The sequence below is a fragment of the Paroedura picta genome, chromosome 5 (genome assembly GCF_049243985.1).
Source record: "Paroedura picta isolate Pp20150507F chromosome 5, Ppicta_v3.0, whole genome shotgun sequence".
Lineage (NCBI taxonomy): Eukaryota > Metazoa > Chordata > Lepidosauria > Squamata > Gekkonidae > Paroedura > Paroedura picta.
In genome coordinates, this window is record NC_135373.1 from 104,534,604 (window position 1) to 104,553,093 (window position 18,490).

At 42.9% G+C, this 18,490-nt stretch overlaps 1 protein-coding gene and 1 pseudogene across 1 annotated transcript in view; both read left to right on the forward strand.

Annotated features, from left to right (window-relative positions):
- LARGE1 (LARGE xylosyl- and glucuronyltransferase 1) overlaps positions 1–18,490 on the forward strand; it is a 351,225-nt gene that overhangs the window by 157,015 nt on the left and 175,720 nt on the right. The window contains exon 5 of the mRNA XM_077339666.1: positions 5,463–5,586. Coding sequence (XP_077195781.1) covers positions 5,463–5,586 — 124 coding nt within the window. The remainder of the gene's footprint in view (positions 1–5,462; positions 5,587–18,490) is intronic.
- LOC143839125 (small ribosomal subunit protein uS10-like) lies at positions 15,977–17,020 on the forward strand (annotated as a pseudogene).

Here is an 18,490-nt window from a genome sequence, read left to right on the forward strand (position 1 = left end):
AAGGGAATGCTGGGAGGAAGGGAAGGAAAGGGCAAAGGGAATGCTGGGAGGAAGGAAAGGGCAAAGGGAATGCTGGGAAGAAGGGAGGAACAGAGGAAGGTAGGTGGCCTTGGGACCTTCTGCTGGGCCCAGGGGCAGGCTTGGCTGCTCCAGGGCCCGGCAGAAGGCTCGGGAAGGCGGCGGCAGGCTTTGAGGCCTACTGCCGGGCCGAGGAGCAGTCTCGGCTGCCCCAGGGCCCGGCAGAAGGCTCGGGACGGGAGCGGCAGGCTTTGAGGCCTACTGCCGGGCCGAAGAGCAGTCTCGGCTGCTCCAGGGCCTGGCAGAAGGCTCCGGACGGGGGCGGTGGGCTCCGCGGCCTACTGCCAGGCCTAGGAGCAGGCTCGGCTGCTCCAGGGCCTGGCAGAAGGCTCCGGACGGGGGCGGTGGGCTCCGCGGCCTACTGCCAGGCCTAGGAGCAGGCTCGGCTGCTCCAGGGCCTGGCAGAAGGCTCGGGACGGTGGCGGTGGGCTCCGCGGCCTACTGCCAGGCTTAGGAGCAGGCTCGGCTGCTCCAGGGCCTGGCAGAAGGCTCGGGACGGTGGCGGTGGGCTCCGCGGCCTACTGCCAGGCCTAGGAGCAGGCTCGGCTGCTCCAGGGCCTGACAGAAGGCTCGGGACGGTGGCGGTGGGCTCCGCGGCCTACTGCCAGGCCTAGGAGCAGGCTCGGCTGCTCCAGGGCCTGGCAGAAGGCTCGGGACGGGGGCGGTGGGCTCCGCGGCCTACTGCCAGGCCTAGGAGCAGGCTCGGCTGCTCCAGGGCCTGGCAGAAGGCTCAGGACGGGGGCGGTGGGCTCCGCGGCCTACTGCCAGGCCTAGGAGCAGCCGAGACTGCTCCAGGGCCTGGCAGAAGGCTCAGGACTTCGGGAGTGGGCTTTGTGGCCTTCTGGCGGGCCCAAGGGCAGGCGAGCCTGCCCCAGGGCCCGGCAGAAGGCTCCCTGGGCGAGGGGAAGCCGGCCGGAGGACTTACCGCTGGGGAAGGCTTCTTCCTCTGAGCGGCAACTCCCTGGCCGGCCCAGGCGAGGCTGGGCCAACCAGCCAATGGGGAGCCGCGCTTTGTGCGGCTCCCCATTGGCTGCTTGGCCCTCGAGTGACACTCGGAGGGCCCAATCAGGAGCCGCTTCGCGGCTCCTGATTGGGCCCTCCGAGTTTTTATCCCGGACAGGGCCCGCCCTAACTCCTCCCCACTTGCCCTTACTCCTTTATTCCTCCCGCTCCTCTGGAGCGGGGGGAGGGTTAAAGATATACACCCATAAATACATATTTTAATTATTTAAATTCGACACAGACTTTGTTATCTGTCCCCTAGGTGAGTGAGCGCCTTTGTGTTCTAGGCTTTTTAGAGTCAACAGTCACTCCTGTCAAGTTTTTTTTGTTACTTTCCTACCCCACTAATAAGAATTAAAAAGGGGGTTCAGTTTTTCCTTCTCAGCTTCTTTTAGTTTGATCTTTGTTTGCAAGTTTTTAATTGGTTCTGAAGTGCAGACAGCAACATTTAATTAGTCAAGGGATTCAGAAACAAGGTCAGATTCTGGGCAAGTGGTGCACACATGTGAAAGTATTACAATCTAAATTTGGGATACAATAACCCCTCATAATGTTTTGTGCTCCATTTTTAGAACTCCATAATATCAAATTCTCAGTTGGAAGAGATCAATACAGCTTCACTGACTGACACCAGTAAGGAACTGTTGTTTCCTCCACATTCCTTCTATTTCTGACAGTATCCATTGTGCAAGCAGATTCCCAAGACATTACACATAATCCTTAGCTGTTTTCCCTCTTTGAAAGAAGGAATTGAGAGTCTTGCTCTCTAATGCTTGTGTTTTCCAATTCACTGATTTTGTACTTTGTTTCTCCTGACCTTTTGCCTTCAAGTGAAATGTTTTTTCCTAATCTCTCCTATGAGAGTATGTAACATTTCCAATTTAATGGCATTCTCCATCCTTCAGTCCTGGTGAAATGCCTGGTTTCCCCTTAATGACACAGTGCTCAATTCTTACCTGTTGGCCAGTTGATGTCTTTCCCTTGAGTTAGCATAGAGGGACACTCAACAGCAGGCAAACTGTAGTTATGTGTTTTGTTCCTGGCCTGTTCTCTTCTCTATGGTTCCCTGAAGTCTTTTAAGTGCATATAAGATGTCAGAGTGGTTTTAGCTTTAATTTCTTGATCTTTTAGGATTAAAGACACGCAAGCTCAAATTTGTGTGTTATTGATTTCACATTATTGTTCTTACGGTACCTTTTTGCACCTTTGTCCAGAGCACAGAATATTTAATCAAGCCATTATAATCTTAATATAGCTGTTAGAATCAACCATTGTTGCAAAACAAGACCTAGAATGATGATAAAAACAAGCCTTTTTAGATATGCTGCACTGGCTTCATCTTACTAACAGTAGTTTCTGTATATATACAGATGTCCTAGGGCTGGACCAGTCCATTCTTTATTTTTGTATGTACTATAATATTTCAGTAAAGCAGGTTAACATCCTAGAAGTTCTTGGAAAGGGGACTTGCAGTGTCAACCAAAAGAAAGTTGCATCCTTCACTGAAAAACCTTTTTAACTTTTTTACCATTGAAAATACCCTGAAACGTTCTTCAGTCTTCAAGAAACCCCAGAAGTGGCACTATCATACAGAATATGGTTGGGAAGCATAGTTGTGGACACACCCAAACAGAGCCCCTCCCCTTCCACCCCATCCAGTCCCAGAGCGGGCCATTTTGGGAGGGGGGGCTCAACATGACCATATATGGTCATATTACCTGAGAAATGTTTAACAAATTTTAAAATATATAACAATTAATTAACTCCCACCCATTGAGGAAAGCCTTCCAGGGCCATCAATAAACCCCAGGTTTTCATAAAACCCTGTTTGAGAAAGCCTGGCATAGAAGAATGTAATTGTGTTTAAGATGACACAACACGTCACTAAAGGGCAATTCTGCTTCTGAAATGCCCTCAGTATTTATTAAAAGTCCAGTTCAGGATATTGGATTGTTCCAAGTGTGCCAGTTATGATGTTATATTAATTTGTTAAATTAAAACAGCAATACAGCTCTTGTTCGGAAGCATGAACACAAAGGGATTTATAATCACAAAGCAGTACAGTTCCAGGCAACTTTCAGTCAACTCAGCATTGCCTTGTATCAGAACAGCTGACCAAGACCCTGTTAATATGTCTATGACCATTGATGAACCTAGCATATTTGGCGCCAGGGGCAGACAAGTGGGTGGGGATTGGTGATGGGGTAGAGGAGGGCTGGGGCTTGATGACGTGAGGGCATGGCTAGGCAGAGTGGGGCTCAGTGTTGGGGATGTGGATGTGCCCAAGTGGACTCTGAGGCTGGCAGATCATGTGCCTGCTTGCTTCAGCCTCCCGTCAGATCCCTGCAAGGCTTATGCTGCCACCTTAGAATCAAAGAATAATAGAATTGGAAGGGACCTCATGGGTTATCTAGTCCAACCCCCTGCATTATGCAGGACACTCACATCCCAATCGCTCATCTACTGTAACCTGCCACCCCTTTGCCTTCACAGAATCAGCCTCTCCGTCAGATGGCTATCTAGCCTCTGTTTAAAACTTTCCAAAGATGGAGAACCCACCACCTCCCGAGGAAGCCTGTTCCACTGACTGTCAGGAACTTTTTCCAGATGTTTAGATGGAATTTCTTTTGAATTAATTTCATCCCATTCGTTCTGGTCTGTCCCTGTGGGGCAAGAGAGAACAATTCTGCTCCATCCTCCATATGGCAACCTTTTAAATACTTGAAGATGGTTATCAGATCCCATCTCAGTTGCCTCCTCTCTAGGCTAAACAGACCAAGCTCCCCCAACCTTTCTTCATACGTCTTGGTCTCCAAACCCCTCACCATATTTGTTGCCCTCCTCTGGACACGTTCCAGTTTGTCAACATCCCTCTTCAACTGTGGTGCCCAAAACTGAACACAGTACTCCAAGTGAGGCCGAACCAGAACAGAGTAAAGCGGTACCATCACCTCCCGTGATCTGGACATGATATTCCGTTTGATACAGCCCAAAATCCCATTTGCCTTTTTAGCTACTGAGTTACACTGCTGACTCATGTTCATTGTATGGTCTACTAAGACTCCTAGATCATTTTCACACATGCTACTGCCAAGACAAGTCTCCCCCATCTTATATTGGTGTATTTGTTTTTTCTCGAGCCTATCAAGATCATCCCTCTTGCCCAGCTGACCAACCTGAGCCTCACCTCATCTCCACTGCTCCTTTCCAGGCAGCCCCCTTCTCCTTTACTCCCTCTTCCTCCATGAAGTTTTCCTGGCAGCACCCCTTCAGTGAAGAAAAAGAGTTGGTTCTGATACCTCTTTTTCACTACCTTAAGGAGTTTCAAAGGAGTTTGCAATCACCTTCCCTTCTTCTCCCCACAACAGACACCTTGGGGCTGAGAAAGCTCTGGCAGGATTGCTCTGTGAGAACAGCAGTATCACGGCTGTGACTAGCCCAAGGCCACCCATCAGGCTGCATGTGGAGAAGGGAAGCAAACCCAACTCTCCAGATTAGAAGCCACCATTGCTAACCACTACACTACATCTGCCTAGCTCCCCCATCCCTCTACTGCACTTCCCTCCCCTGCCTGCTTTGTTGGTTAGAAGGAAGAGCAAGCTGCTGGTCAGCAGGGATGGGGTAATGCCCTGGCCTTCCTCCAGCATCCCAGTGGGTGGAGAGCTATGGTGAATGGGGTGGAGGTCATGAGCAGTGGTGCTCCCCATCAAGTGTCACCCAAGGCATGTGCCCTGGTGGCTCATCCAAGATATGCCATTATCTATGACTGTTGCCTGCATGAAACACAGGTGAATTTACAATGGATTGATTCATATGTTGTCAGAAAAGCATGGGAACTGAATCTGTGCATGCTCCACCAATCGTGTGCATCTGATTGACAGGGGGAATAACTACATCTGACACCTGTTTGTTATGGTTGCTTCCCACCATTGTTCTGGAGCTATGTGGAGTAAAGTCGCAGAGAAAGATCCCTATTTTACCTTAAGAATATACAAGCCCACTGTAAGCCTATAGATTTAGCAGTGCTGGTTAGTGATTTTTTTTTAAACCCTCTTTTCCTTCTGTCATGGACAAAAATGTTATCACACTAAATGTGTTAAGATGATTCAGAAACTTTGGTACAAATCATATGAGTTATTTAAATGCCTGAAGTAGGAGTGAATAAGTTTCCTTTGATGGAGCAAATTAGACGTTATGAGTTGCATTTTCAAACCAGAGCTGGATTAAAATGGGATTTTAAAAATGAATCCCAGTAGATTGTATGGCTGTACCCACCTATTATGAGATGGTGTAGGCTGTAAAGTCTGTAAAGAGGGAGAGCTTCTTTTGTCGAGTCTGAAGCATTTACAAGTATTCTTTCCCTCTGCTTTGCTTTTCAACAGACGGAACCCTCTTCACTTCCACCTCATTGCAGATGCAATTGCAAAACAGATCCTGGCAACTCTCTTCCAGACGTGGATGGTCCCTGCAGTCCGGATAGATTTCTATGATGCAGATGAGCTGAAGGTAAAGAAAACATAGAATTCTAACTTCTTTGTTCTTATTTTTAACTCTGGGAATGTCTGGATTTTAAGGATCACAAACTGGAGCTTTTTGACCAAATATGGCCCCTGGAAATGACACACACCTCCCATTTCAAGGTTTAGGTGCTATAAATAGCCATATCAGATCCTTGAGAATCATTCACAGTGATGGGGGGAAACAACAACAATGCAGTCTGCATGATTACCACACTTCCAACTTTTTTTCCCCAGTTGTATCACTCAAGGTTTTTTTTTAATGTCTCTCAAGGCGTGTCACTCAAGGTTTCTCATGCATGTGTCCCTGCATGCACATAAGAAAATACTACAATTTATATGGCCAGTCTTCATCATCCTAGATCCTTGAAATTGTGGTTTGGTGGCATTCTGCTTTTTTTAGCTTGAATAGTATTAAATGTCTCATAGGAAAGTGGTCTCTGCCTTTACAATCTTCACTCAGGTGATCAGGTGGACTACCTGTAGCATGTGCTCACTTCCATAACAAAATGTTTTGTGTGGAAGGATTTTTGTCAGTGAGTCAGACACTAGTTGGCTGATCAATTTTTGAGATTCACTGTTGTTACAATATGGGTATTTGGTCTGACTTCTGGAACAGATATACCTGGAACTACAAACATCTTACTCTAATGCTAGTGATTGCACTGAAGTCCATAATTGGGATTTTTTGTAATGGTGAACTCAAGGGTTCAGGTTCCTGAGCCTTTTGAAAGTTGAGACAGCTACTCCATCCAAGTGTGGGTCTGGTTCATAATGGGCTTACTCCTGCTCATCTTTCCCCAAAACATATCTGAGTGAAAAATAGCAACAATTTAACAGTGGCAGAGATCTTTTAAGGCCTTCGAGTTCATGCATAGCATCTATTCATATTAGGGTATCTGTGAAATGGAGGTCCTTTTTTATTTTTTTATTTTTTTCTCACTGGATTAAAATTTGAGGCACTGGAAACTGCTAGGGGGTCCCTGATGCTCTCTGCAAATATTCAGTTGAGGTCCTTTGCAACTTCTCTAAGCATTCTCAACCAGCCTTCCTTGCTACCATATTTCTGAAAGGTTATTTTGGATGGGGGGGATGATGGGAACTGTTGGTAAACTCCAGTGTTACAAACATGTGAAGGGTTTCTCAAGAAACCGTAATTATGAGAGTTCTTCAAGAAAAGATGGCACAACCAAGCTAATTATATACTGAGCTGGTGTCAAGTTCACCATGAACTCACAGTAAACATAGTCCAGTAATTGCTCCTTGTACCCCAAAGGCATTTAGAAGTGTTTATCAAAAACACAACGTGAAGGTCAGGATTAGTCCTGGCTTAGGTTGTCCAAGATAATTTACTGTAAACAAACATACATTGATACAATCCCCTAACCACACCTCTACAAAGCATCATCTGACAGGTGCATACATCAGAGCTACCTCACAGGTACATCATTAAATAGGCAGTTCTAAAACCTTTCTCATGGTTAACAGAAACATCCTGGATCCATCCAGGTGCAGAGATCCTTAACTTTGTTCTCAGATAGCACAGACTAAACAAGATTCCAAACTGACCAGAATAAAGATACTATGTTAAAATTTTCAGACACATCTTTCATTGCAGCAGTATGTCAAAAGCTCAAAGAGGCAATGCAAATATTAACAAAGGAAAATAACTTCTAAAACAATTTTAAAAACATGGTCACAAAACCCCTAACCAGGGGCCAAAGCATGTAATATGAAATTCAAATATGCCCAGGAATCTCCAGGAATGAATTGGAGATTATTTTCAAATGATCACAGAAGTAGTTGACCTCAGTGAAGCTCATTTCAACAGCAAGAAAATAATAGTTTTAAAGCTTGTCTCTACTCAAAACTCTAAAGCAGTTTTTTTACTGTTGAGAAACCTCTGAAACATTCTCCAGGCTTCAAGAAACCCCAGAAGCGATATAATTGTGCAGAATATGGTTGGGAAGCAGAGCTGTGGACACACCCACCTGGGACCCCTCCCCTTCCCAGCCTCTCCAGGCCCATCATTGGACATTTTGGGAAGGGACAGAATGTGTCGACATGACCATATCACCTGTATGTGTATAATGAAAAGGTTGAGAAAGCCTTCATAGAGGCACTTTACTTAACACATCCTTAACAACTTTAACACAACAGAGCAACATTCCTTAAGTTCAATTTACTTCCTTCTGTCAATAGACCAGTTTAAACCTCATTAGCCAATCCTACAGCACTCTGGCTGAACAAGTTGCTTTCCTTCAAAGACAAACCTCTCTATAAAACAATATCATTCTAAATGGTCATTATTCCAGCGTACCTTAAAAGCATACCTAGCTAAGCCAGAACACAGCTTACTCTAATACAAAAGATCAAAGCATATAAAAGACATTTGATTGAACACCAAACAACTGAAGTCTAAACAACATTATCAGGCTTATGCAAGATTCTCTCTACTAAGCACAATTCAAAGCCTTGCTACCTGCAAGGCATTGAGACTGCAAGGCAAACACTCCCAGGAAACTAACAAGGCTCTTAGGCAAAACATGCCATGAGGTAACAATCCACCTGCACTGCTCTGGGAGAACAGGACAATATTGAAGGTCTCTCTCAACTTTGGAATGAGGCATCCTGGGAAGCCTAACCCCGTCAAGACCCAGTATGGGGACTTACTCTGCCATTATTTAGCCTGTCTGAAAATGTAGATATTGCATACAGCAGCTTGTCTGATAAATTGAGTAGCTCCTACCAAACTGTGTTGTTTTATATAGACATTATTATTCCTGTGGATTTCTTCCCATGAGCAGTTGGTGAACATAAGAAGCTCTATTTCCAACAACCCAACTAACTTAATTTAGCCCTTATTATTTAGAACTAAATTGTATTTATTTTGAATATGTGTGAAATAAGTATTTCAAGTATGTTTGCTTTAGATACAAGCCTTGAATTAGATGGTGGCAATTTTATCAGTAGGTTGAAGTGCAGAGTGAATGTCATCCAAAGCAACTGATGAAAATATTTTAAAACTTGGCATCTGGAGGCCATGGTGGTAATTTGTAAGGCATATCAAATCAGTGTCGTGCTAAACTTGATTAAAATCCTGTAAAAAGGTAGAAACAAAATTTAGCAAATTGCTGTACTAATTAAGGAAATTCCAAACCTCTCCACACTCTAAGAGGAAGAGAAAACAGAATATGATTAGAAGAAATGGCAAAGGGGAAAGATTACCTATCAGAAAAATGATGTCACTGAACAGAAATGACTATAGTATCATTTGTATGTTAAGAAGCAGACAAATATTAGCCTTGGTGCATTGCCAAGACTAGATTTGGGAGAAAATTGAGAGTTCATGTATAAACTTGTACCTTGTCATTTGTAGCATGGAATCCATACACAGAGGATGTTTAATTAAGACTGCAAGTCTTTTCCTTGAGACCCTCATGGCATCCTTTGCTCATAGAAGAAAAAGGGGAATGTTTTCTTGATTTAAGAAGCCCTTCTCCCCTTGACTTCTCTCTTCATCTATAATACTATGTTTGGCTAGTGGTGTATATAACGGAAAGATAACATACATTTAACAATATTTAAATGCTGTTGAAACAATTACTGGCACACAGTGAAGGCCACACAGGACAAGAGTTGTGGGGCCGTTGAAGCAGCATCTGCTGTTTTGAACAAACTAGCGTTAAAAATGCTGGATGGGAGAGTTTAGTTAGCACAGAGTGCTCTTTTTTTTTTCTAAATCGCAAGCAAGGTAAGGAGAAACAAGAGTGATGAAGGAAGGGAAGAATGAAGAATTATGTTTCTGGGTCAGGGCAAGATGCTTGACCAGCCATTGGTCTTCTCTAAGGCAGAGGAGTTAGGGCAGCCATTTATAGCCTCTGGACACATTCAGAGCCACCTTAGTTATCCCTTCACCATGCCTCTGTTTCAGAGGTAGCCAAACTATGGCTTCCCAGATGTCCATGGACCACAATTCCCATGAGCCCCTGCCAGCAGTGGCAGGGCTCATGGGAACTATGACATCTGGAGAGCCACAGTTTAGCCACCCCTGCTCTATATAAAGAATGTAGTGTGTGTGGTCCAGGCAATCCAAGGAAAGAGGCACAACTTCCCTGAAGATGATCCTTTGATAACAGTGATTACAAAACATTTGGCCATGATTGAGGAAATACAGAGATGCTACAACTCTGTTGACAGAAGGCTTAGCCTTGCTGTGCAAATGTGACCTCAATGATAGCCACATCCTCCAATGGAACATTTTTCAATGTCCGAACGAGTCCTAAATTAGAGTACAAAGCAGAGCATCCTATTATAGTAGTTTTCAAGTTGTTCAAAGCCTTCAGAGGGGATAAATAATCCAAGTCCCTACTGGAATACATATTAGTCAAGCATTGTATACCTCTAGCAGTATTAGAACCGCTGTGCCCTTGGAGGAGAACATTTTCAAGAAGCGGTGCCATTAAAACAGCTGTGCATCATGTGCCAGAGCTAAGCAAAAAGAGAAAGTCAGGCAACTCTGGCATTATTGTTCAGGCTTGCAAACTGGAGATATGTGTTTTGCACAGCAGTAATTATGTTTTGAAGATAATGAATTAAAAGCACACTGTGGATTAGTTTCTACATATTTACACTTCAGTCGGCTTCAGAAGCATTGTGTAGGCAAGTATGTTGTTAGATGCTTGGATTCTTGACAACGCATATGTTATTATTGTTGTCTGCTTCATGCTGAGCCCATTGGAATATTAATGGATGTGAAGGTTGTGTGCACTGTGAAATAGTCCTCTGAAAGTACACTGTGAGAGAAGTCTGTACTCTGTCCAAACACTCACAGTGCAAATGGCAAGATTCCCAAGCATTTTAGTGGACAAGTGGCTAGATGCAAAGGGGTAGTTATGTTGGTCTGTAGCAACAGAACAAAGTTTGAGTCCAATGGCACATTTAAGACCAGTTTTATTCAAGGGAATATAAGCTTTCATGTGTATCTGACAAAGCGTACATGCATATGAAAGCTTATACCCTCATTGTTCGTCTTAAAGGTGCCACTGGACTCAAACTTTTTTTGGAACAGTTATGCAAGTGATAAGCAGAATTCCAAGAAAACAAACTAAAGTTCTCTCCATCACCTTCAGGTATCTAGCTGCCATGTGCTTTAAGACTGGCAGCTGACGAGATAAATACTGATCCTGGATGCTTTAGGCTCATCCTGCATTGAGCAGGAGGTTGGACTAGATGGCCTGGATAGCCCCTTCCAAGTCTATGATTCTAAGTAGATTCAATAACAAAGACTGCAGTTATAGAGATGCAGGGGCTGATGGGAGGATATTGTAACGTAGAGTGCTTTCTTGAAATTGTCCTCTTTTGTAAAGCTGCAATTCAGATAAACACTGTGGCCCTGCCCATTGGTGAGCAAAGGGCCTGATGCTGCACTAGCTGAACAGAGTTGTGTGGTAGTTGTAAGGTTGAAAAGCATAAAGTGGTGGCAAGCCCCTGAGGCCAGGAAACCTTGGATCCTACCTTCATTGTGGGATCTTTACACTGCATTGCCAAGACCTGCAGGAAAACAAAAAGGGACCACACAGCGTCAGTTTCAGTTCTCTCCCCCTTTCAAAGTCAAAGGAAGATCTTATTTTCTGATCTCAAGCTGGATCATTATGACTGTGTTAAAGAAGAGGGGAAAGGAAAGTCAACCTTTGGAAGCCGATGTGGAAGCCTTGGCTTCTTTATCATCTGGTGGCATCTTTGTTCTAGAGAAACTACCTTCACCTTATTCAGTTTTCTGCCTTGAGTTGTTCTATTGTTGTGTTCCAGTATTTTATGGCTTTCAGTTGAGCTGAATGCTAGTACTGAAAACTGCCAATAGTTAATGCTACACATGTACACACACACATATTCAATTGATGGGGAGAAGTAACTTCTAGATTCTGCCTCCCTCTCCCCCAAAATGAATTTGGGTATAGTTAAGAGCAACAATGCCTATGTTTCACACATATTCATAAGGAATAAAGGTAAAGGTATCCCCTGTGCAAGCACCAAGTCATGTCTGACCCTTGGGGTGATGCCCTCTAGCGTTTTCATGGCAGACTCAATACGGGGTGGTTTCCCCAGTCATTACCATTTACCCCCCAGCAAGCTGGGTACTCAGAAGGATGGAAGGCTAAGTCAACCTTGAGCCGGCTGCTGGGATCAAACTCCCAGCCTCATGGGCTGCATGTTCAGACTGCATGTCTGTTCAGACTGCATGTCTGTTGCTTTACCAATAGCTCCATATTAGGGTTTTTTTGCCCTCTTAACTCCATGTAGTCCAGTCATCTAAAAGAAAAAGGGGGCACTTCCACACAGTATCTTGTATGAATAAACAGTGGTTGTGCAAACCAGAGGGTCATGACATGATTTCTTGTTCAAATGAAATCTCATGCTCTGGCATGTGCCAGCATCCTGAGTACAGATAGCAGTTGTCTTCTGTGTTTATAGATTCTGGCTCCTGATTTGCTGTTCAAAGCCACTGCCGTCTCCTGTTTTGTTTTTATTTTTTTTGTTCTTGTTTTTAATTTCTGGAAGTGCAAAGAGAGAGCTTCCCTCTGACATTTTGCAACGTGACTTTGTTTCAAGGGCCCAAGGGGGGAACGTGATGCTGGCAAAGTGTGAGTTCCAATTCTCTGTGGCACATCTTCACCTTGAGCAAAGAAGGGCTGATGTGCATTGCTTGAGTATAATTCTTCAGCAGACTACAGCATTGTCCTACACACGTCTATCATGTCTGACCTCTAAAAATCCATTATTATTGGTCTGTTTAAACCACCACAATTCACCCGTTTTCTTGATTATGGTACTTTAATGTGGGAGAGGAACCTTTTCCTTTGAATCATTGCCTCACCTTGCAGGGTCTGTCAGAACCTTGATGTTAGGGGCCCAATCCATACTGGGATATCACATCTTCAGCCAGCACCCCCAAGGAAGAGACTCGCTTTACTCTGGTTATTTCATTACTTCCCCTTCTTCCAGTTCAGGTTCCCAAACTGTTTTCTAGCTTTTGTTCCTCACTAGGTCATTTAGCTCCTGCCTCTGACCACTGCACTCTTGGTGTATTGTTAAACTATATCATTGCTAGAGTACGGAAATCTTTTTTTTGGGGGGGGGGGGAAGATTGCTGTTTACTTCATCCTGGGTTGTACCACTGACTTCTAGATCCTTGGGGAGGCTTGGTTCTCTCCAGTTCTTTCCAGATTGTAGTCTGGCTGTCTGCTCTTCTCTCAGCTTTCTCCTGATAATAGCCAGATGCTGCCCCTCTGGCTACTCCAAGACTTCCTGTGAATACTACTGAATAGGCTCCCCACCACCACTACTCAGGCCTTTCTTCCATAGGAAACTATTGCTGATTGTATTTCCTCCTTTCTGTTCTTCATTTACTCCTGAAAATACATAGAGCTCTTCCCTCTGCTCCATAACTGTAGTGCTGCCTTCTTTGGAGCTGTGTTCCTGCTCTCCCCTTCTTCCCTGGAGTCAAAGTACCCAGAGAGGCATCAGATATGCTCCACTCCCTTCTCCCCAGTGCTAAGGAGTATGGCATATTCTCATTTCAGCTAATGGCTTTGGCTAGCTATTATGATTGGACATCCTGTTGCACTCTGTATTCTAAAGCTTTTCTTGAGGTGGCTTAGATTGGGGTAACTGGGATGCAGTTAGCTAATAAAATGGGAAAGTAGTATGAAATGACCAAAGACTAGGCTGGTACCCATGTCATGGTGAGATGTAGATTACAAGGCTACTACTGCAAATGTCCATCTTCTGTCCATTTTCTCCTTCTGCCTGATAATATCATTTAATAAAGGTTGCACATCCCATTCTCCAACATGGTAGGCATTGTTTGGAAATGTTTATTGCTAAACTTTGCAGAAGGGACAGTAGGAACTGGACACAGGATTGTTGTTTTTATCAACACCATTATGATCTATGTCATATATATTTCCACCCTTTCTCATTGATTTACCTGAATGAAAGTTTTGTAGAATACAGCTGCTACATGCTCAGTAATTGAACGGTCATCTGGAAAGCTGCAGTCTCATAGCCCAGGTTTGCTCAATTATTATATTGCATCATTTTGACAGGTTGGATAGAATTCTGATCCTCTGTTACTAGTGAATTCATGGGGAGCAAAAGACAGATTCCCATATATATAGGAATAATGGGCTTGATCAAATGGAAAATCTTCCATCAGCAGAGATTCTGCATGGGATGCAGCTCTCTTCATATGGTGAAATTGTACTGGAAGTCATTTGAACCTATCCATATATTGAACAAGTTTTGACAGGTCTATTTGGTAAATTGTATTCCTACAGACGGTTGGCGTCTTTCTTGAAAGCATTGTCAATGTAAAAAAAGGTCAAGGAAGCTTTCTATAAAATGATATTGTTCTCTGAAGTATATATTTATATGGGTTATAAAAAAAATAAGCTCTTGTAAAGCCCATCGGCTCCTGAGCTTGTTTCTCAGGGTGACATGACTTCTCATGTAGTATCTCCTTATATATAAGAAATTCTACACCTAGACAAGTTCTATAGTTATCTTTAGTACCTGGTTCCCTTGACAACTATTCATGTAAAAAGTCAAGACTTGTTATGGGGTAATATCAATATAATCACAGCCTCTGAATCATCTGAGAAGGGATTGATTCAAGGTTACAGTTATAGGTCTTAAAATTAAAACAAGCACTTTTACTAATGTTTGCTAGGCAGCGTAAAAGGAATAAGTGAAGGCCCTTCATTGTCAGCTGTGACACTCAAAAAGTCAGTATGGTTTTTATTTTAGAGAAATACAATTATGCCAATAATCCTCTTTCCCCTACTCACAAGAAGTGGCCTTTTCAGCAGCTCTCTCTCATTTTGGAGGTCTTCTTCAATTGGCGTTTTTAGAACTTGTAAAAAGGTATACATTTAATACCTTTAAACTGGGTCTTGATTATGAGGCTTCCTGGTCCATAACAGAACATATACACAAGACTATAAAAATGCAATAAAATAATCTTGACCAAATGTCCCCAAGAAAATTATGCCTGACCTTGACCCAGATCAGGGCCTTTTTTGGTCCTGACTCCAACCTGGTAGAATGAGCTCCTGGGACAGCTGAGGGCCCTGACGGAGCTGTCAGAGTTCTGCAGGGCCTGTAAAATGGAGCTCTTCCACCAGGCCTTTGATAGAAGCCACGACTAAGATCTAGGTGCCTTTCCTCAGCCTGCACTGTACCATCTTCCGACCTCCCTCAGGGATTGACTTTGGATAGAGATCGAGACAGTTTTTAGCCATCTTGTTGCTGGAGTTTTCTGGGGTAGGGGTTTTTACTAGGTTTTATGTCTGACATAACCTGCCTTGAGTCAGTCAAGAGAGGCAGGCTAAAAATTGAATTATAGTATTTGCTGGCGTATAAGACTACTTTTCCCCCCTGAAAAACATGCCATCCAAGTGGGGGGGTCGTCCTATACGCCGGGCGCACTTCAGTTGGGATAGACATAGCTGCCCATAGTGGCCCATAGTACTATAATATAATGTAACAAACTCTATATTTTGAGTGGAAATGTTGGGGTTCGTCTTATACGCCCAGTCGTCTTATACGCCGGCAAATACGGTAAATAAATAAGTAAAATAAATTCACCCCCTGCTGTGTCAAAGAAGAAAGCCTGCTTGCTGAGGACTAAGAACTGCTTGATGTTCCAAAACGTGCATTGTTTTCTGATGCTGTTACAAGGCTGACACAAGTGTTGAAAGAAAAAGAGAAAGAATACCATTATACAAGCTAACCTTGATTTAGGTTATGACTATAAGTGAAAATGGAGAGGTGTGTGTTTTTTTTAGTAGTAGAAATGGCAACAGAGGTTAAACTTTCCATATACTGTACATGTTTTAAAAGTGCAATGGTAAGGAAAATCAGTGCTCTCCTTATGTGTTAATTGCATAAGGAAAAGTTCAACATTCTCAGTCCATGTAGGCATTCATATTTTAATGTGAATCTATTTTTCTATTTCAGGAAGTATGCTTCAGTTCTTAGATGATTTATACCTTTAGTAAAATAAATTGATAGTCCATAGAAACCAAACAATTCTTCACTCCGATTTAGCAGTTGTTTGATAATCACAGCCTTTTACTAAAATGAATGTTAACTTCTGCAGCATATACCACTCACAGTCAGTTACAGTTTTAATTTTTTGGAAAAAGAAATAATGGAAGCAAAATTGCTACCACTTGGTCAAATCAGCATGATTGATGATGAAATCATGATTTCTCTAGCAAGACATGGAAATTTGTTTAATAAATAAAAGAATTTGAATTTTTTAATTGTCTACAACATTATTTGCTTGCCCAGAACATCCTTAATGTTATGCTTGTGCCTTTCCCCCCTTCTGAAATGCTGCAATTCTGGGACATTCACTGCAGTTATTAAGAATAAGGATATTCCGAACACATAAAAGGAAGCATTTCTTCACCCAGCACACAATCCATTACTGGAAATCACAGTCACAGGATGTAGCGGTAGTTGCAAGATTTGTTGAAAAGGACATTAGAGATTCTTGGCTGTTTCCAAGCAAACTCTTGTGTCTGGTGGTGTGGTGCTCTCCTGACTCACCGCTGTTCCTCCGGCCTCGCTCACTCCAGTCAGGAATAAGTCGGTCAGGAGGGTTTCATGGCAGCCATGGCATTTAAAGATACTGGCAAGGCATCTGTAGAACAAGAAGTAGCAATTCACCAACTCAGAATTACCTTGACAAGACATAGACCGTTTATGCACTGGAGGTTTCATGCAGGGCTACAGGCTGGAGTTTTAGTCGTGGCAGGTTACCCCACCTATTTCTGCACCCACATGGAGGAGCATTTGACCTGGTGCATCTCATCCGCCCCCAATTTGTGCTTCTGCACGGGAGCTGGGGCAGTGAAGTTCCCAGTGCATAAACAATCATAATGTCAAATAACTTGAGAATGTCTGCACATATCTGATCAGAGGTGCAAAAGAAAAAAAAAAACTAAAAGTGAAAGGACCTGTTCAGATGCCTTCTAAAGTCCGCAAATCACTTGGAAAACACCATGTGGCAAAGGTTCCAAGACTTGGGATCGTTTCCAGATGCGTACTCATAAGCGTCTTATTGATTTGCCCAGTCCTTCAGAGATTGTCAAGCCGATAGCTTCTATCTGCATTGAGGCTGGAGTAGAAGTTGAAGCTATTATTATTGCTGATGCCTCAATGACTGTCATCTTCTTTTTCAATAAAAGTTAAACTTTAAAAAGAGAGAGAGATTCTTGGAGATTGTACACTAGTGGCTACTGCCCTGCTAGAAACAGAATTTTGGACTAGGCTGATAATTGATCTGATTCATAAGGTAAGGTTATAAGGAAACTTTCATGTTGTTCTTTCCCAGCTATGTACTTTTATAGTTTCGGGTTCTGAACAGGCAGTAACTTAAGACTCCACAACAAACTATAGCCATGCCTCTGCACATAGCTTGCAGTTTGGTACTTTTTATTTTCTACACAATCTATCCATGTTTGGGATTCTCTATACTGAGAACTACTGAGTTTTCCTAATCATTCACTGTTGTTGTTGTCTTCGTCGTTGCCATCAGATTTTAGCTGTTTTATGGTGAGCTGTAGGTTTTCAAGGGAAAAGACCTGCTGCTGTATAGTAATGCTGATATTTCTTAATGGCTTCCTATCCAAATACTGACCAGGGCTGTCCTTGCTTAGCTTCTAAGATCTGATGAGATTGGGCATATGTTATCCTAAAAAGGTACCAGGAGTAGACACATGTAGCCATCTCACACACATTACATCTCAGATTTTGAGGATCTGAATCTTTGTATACACCAATGCTGGCTTTGAACAATATTCCCCTAAGATGAAAGACAGGTTTAACTAGGTTGACTCTAATTAAAAGGTGGATAGGACTATAAGCAAGAAAGAGAGGTCATTTAAAGAGCAATCCGCAATAAAATGCAATAAAATTATTAATCCAATCAAAATACTGTGACAAGTTTAAACTGAAATCATTTCTAGTGTTCTGAATGTTTAGGCAGTGCATGTTCTCAGAGGGAAACAGTAGGACTTGTGGAAATTAAGGCTTTAGTCAAAGCTTTGGGGGTTTAGGAAGGAAGGTATGGTGGTCTCACGCTCTTCCCTCCCTCACACAGAGGATTTTCCCTGTTTTTTCTTTCCCTTTCTGACTTAGCAGCACCTTTATCTATTGTCTTATTTGAAGGTTTGTGTCTGTCTCGTCCAGTCGCATTGTTATGCTTGGATCCTGGCTCAGCCCAGGAACCTGAGGGAAGGGACACATTCCCTTCTTAAACTTCTGCTTCTGAAAATGGCCCACAAGAGGCTTTTGAAAGTTCAAAAATAAACAAAATATTTTATTAAACATACAGGGGGAAAGGTCAGTTGGAATCAGAGGTAAAATGTCTGAGATGAATCAATAATAACTCTGAGGTAACTTAGCAAATTCACAAACTCCAGTTTTTATGTTTCCAGCAAACAAAAGCACTAAGCTTTTCATAAGGTCTTAGAATATGTGAGATATGAGGCTATATTTTCAGTATCCCCTATACACTCCAGTATACACTCCAGTTCTTGAATTTAACTGACTCTTCAGGTTTCAGAAAGAAGGAATACACTACCAAGACTCAAAATTTATCTCTCTAAACAAATCAGAGATCACTCTGCTTGTTTTCAACTGAGCAGAGAATTACTTCTCTAAACTAGAAACTCTGTCCGTATTTATAACCTGAATAGGACTCTTCAGTGATATTCTCACTCCTCCTTCACAGCCTTTTCAGTCCTCAGTCCATTCTAAATTGTGTTATCTTCAATAGTCAATTCTCACTCTTTCTTCTCAGCTGATACTATCCAATGAAA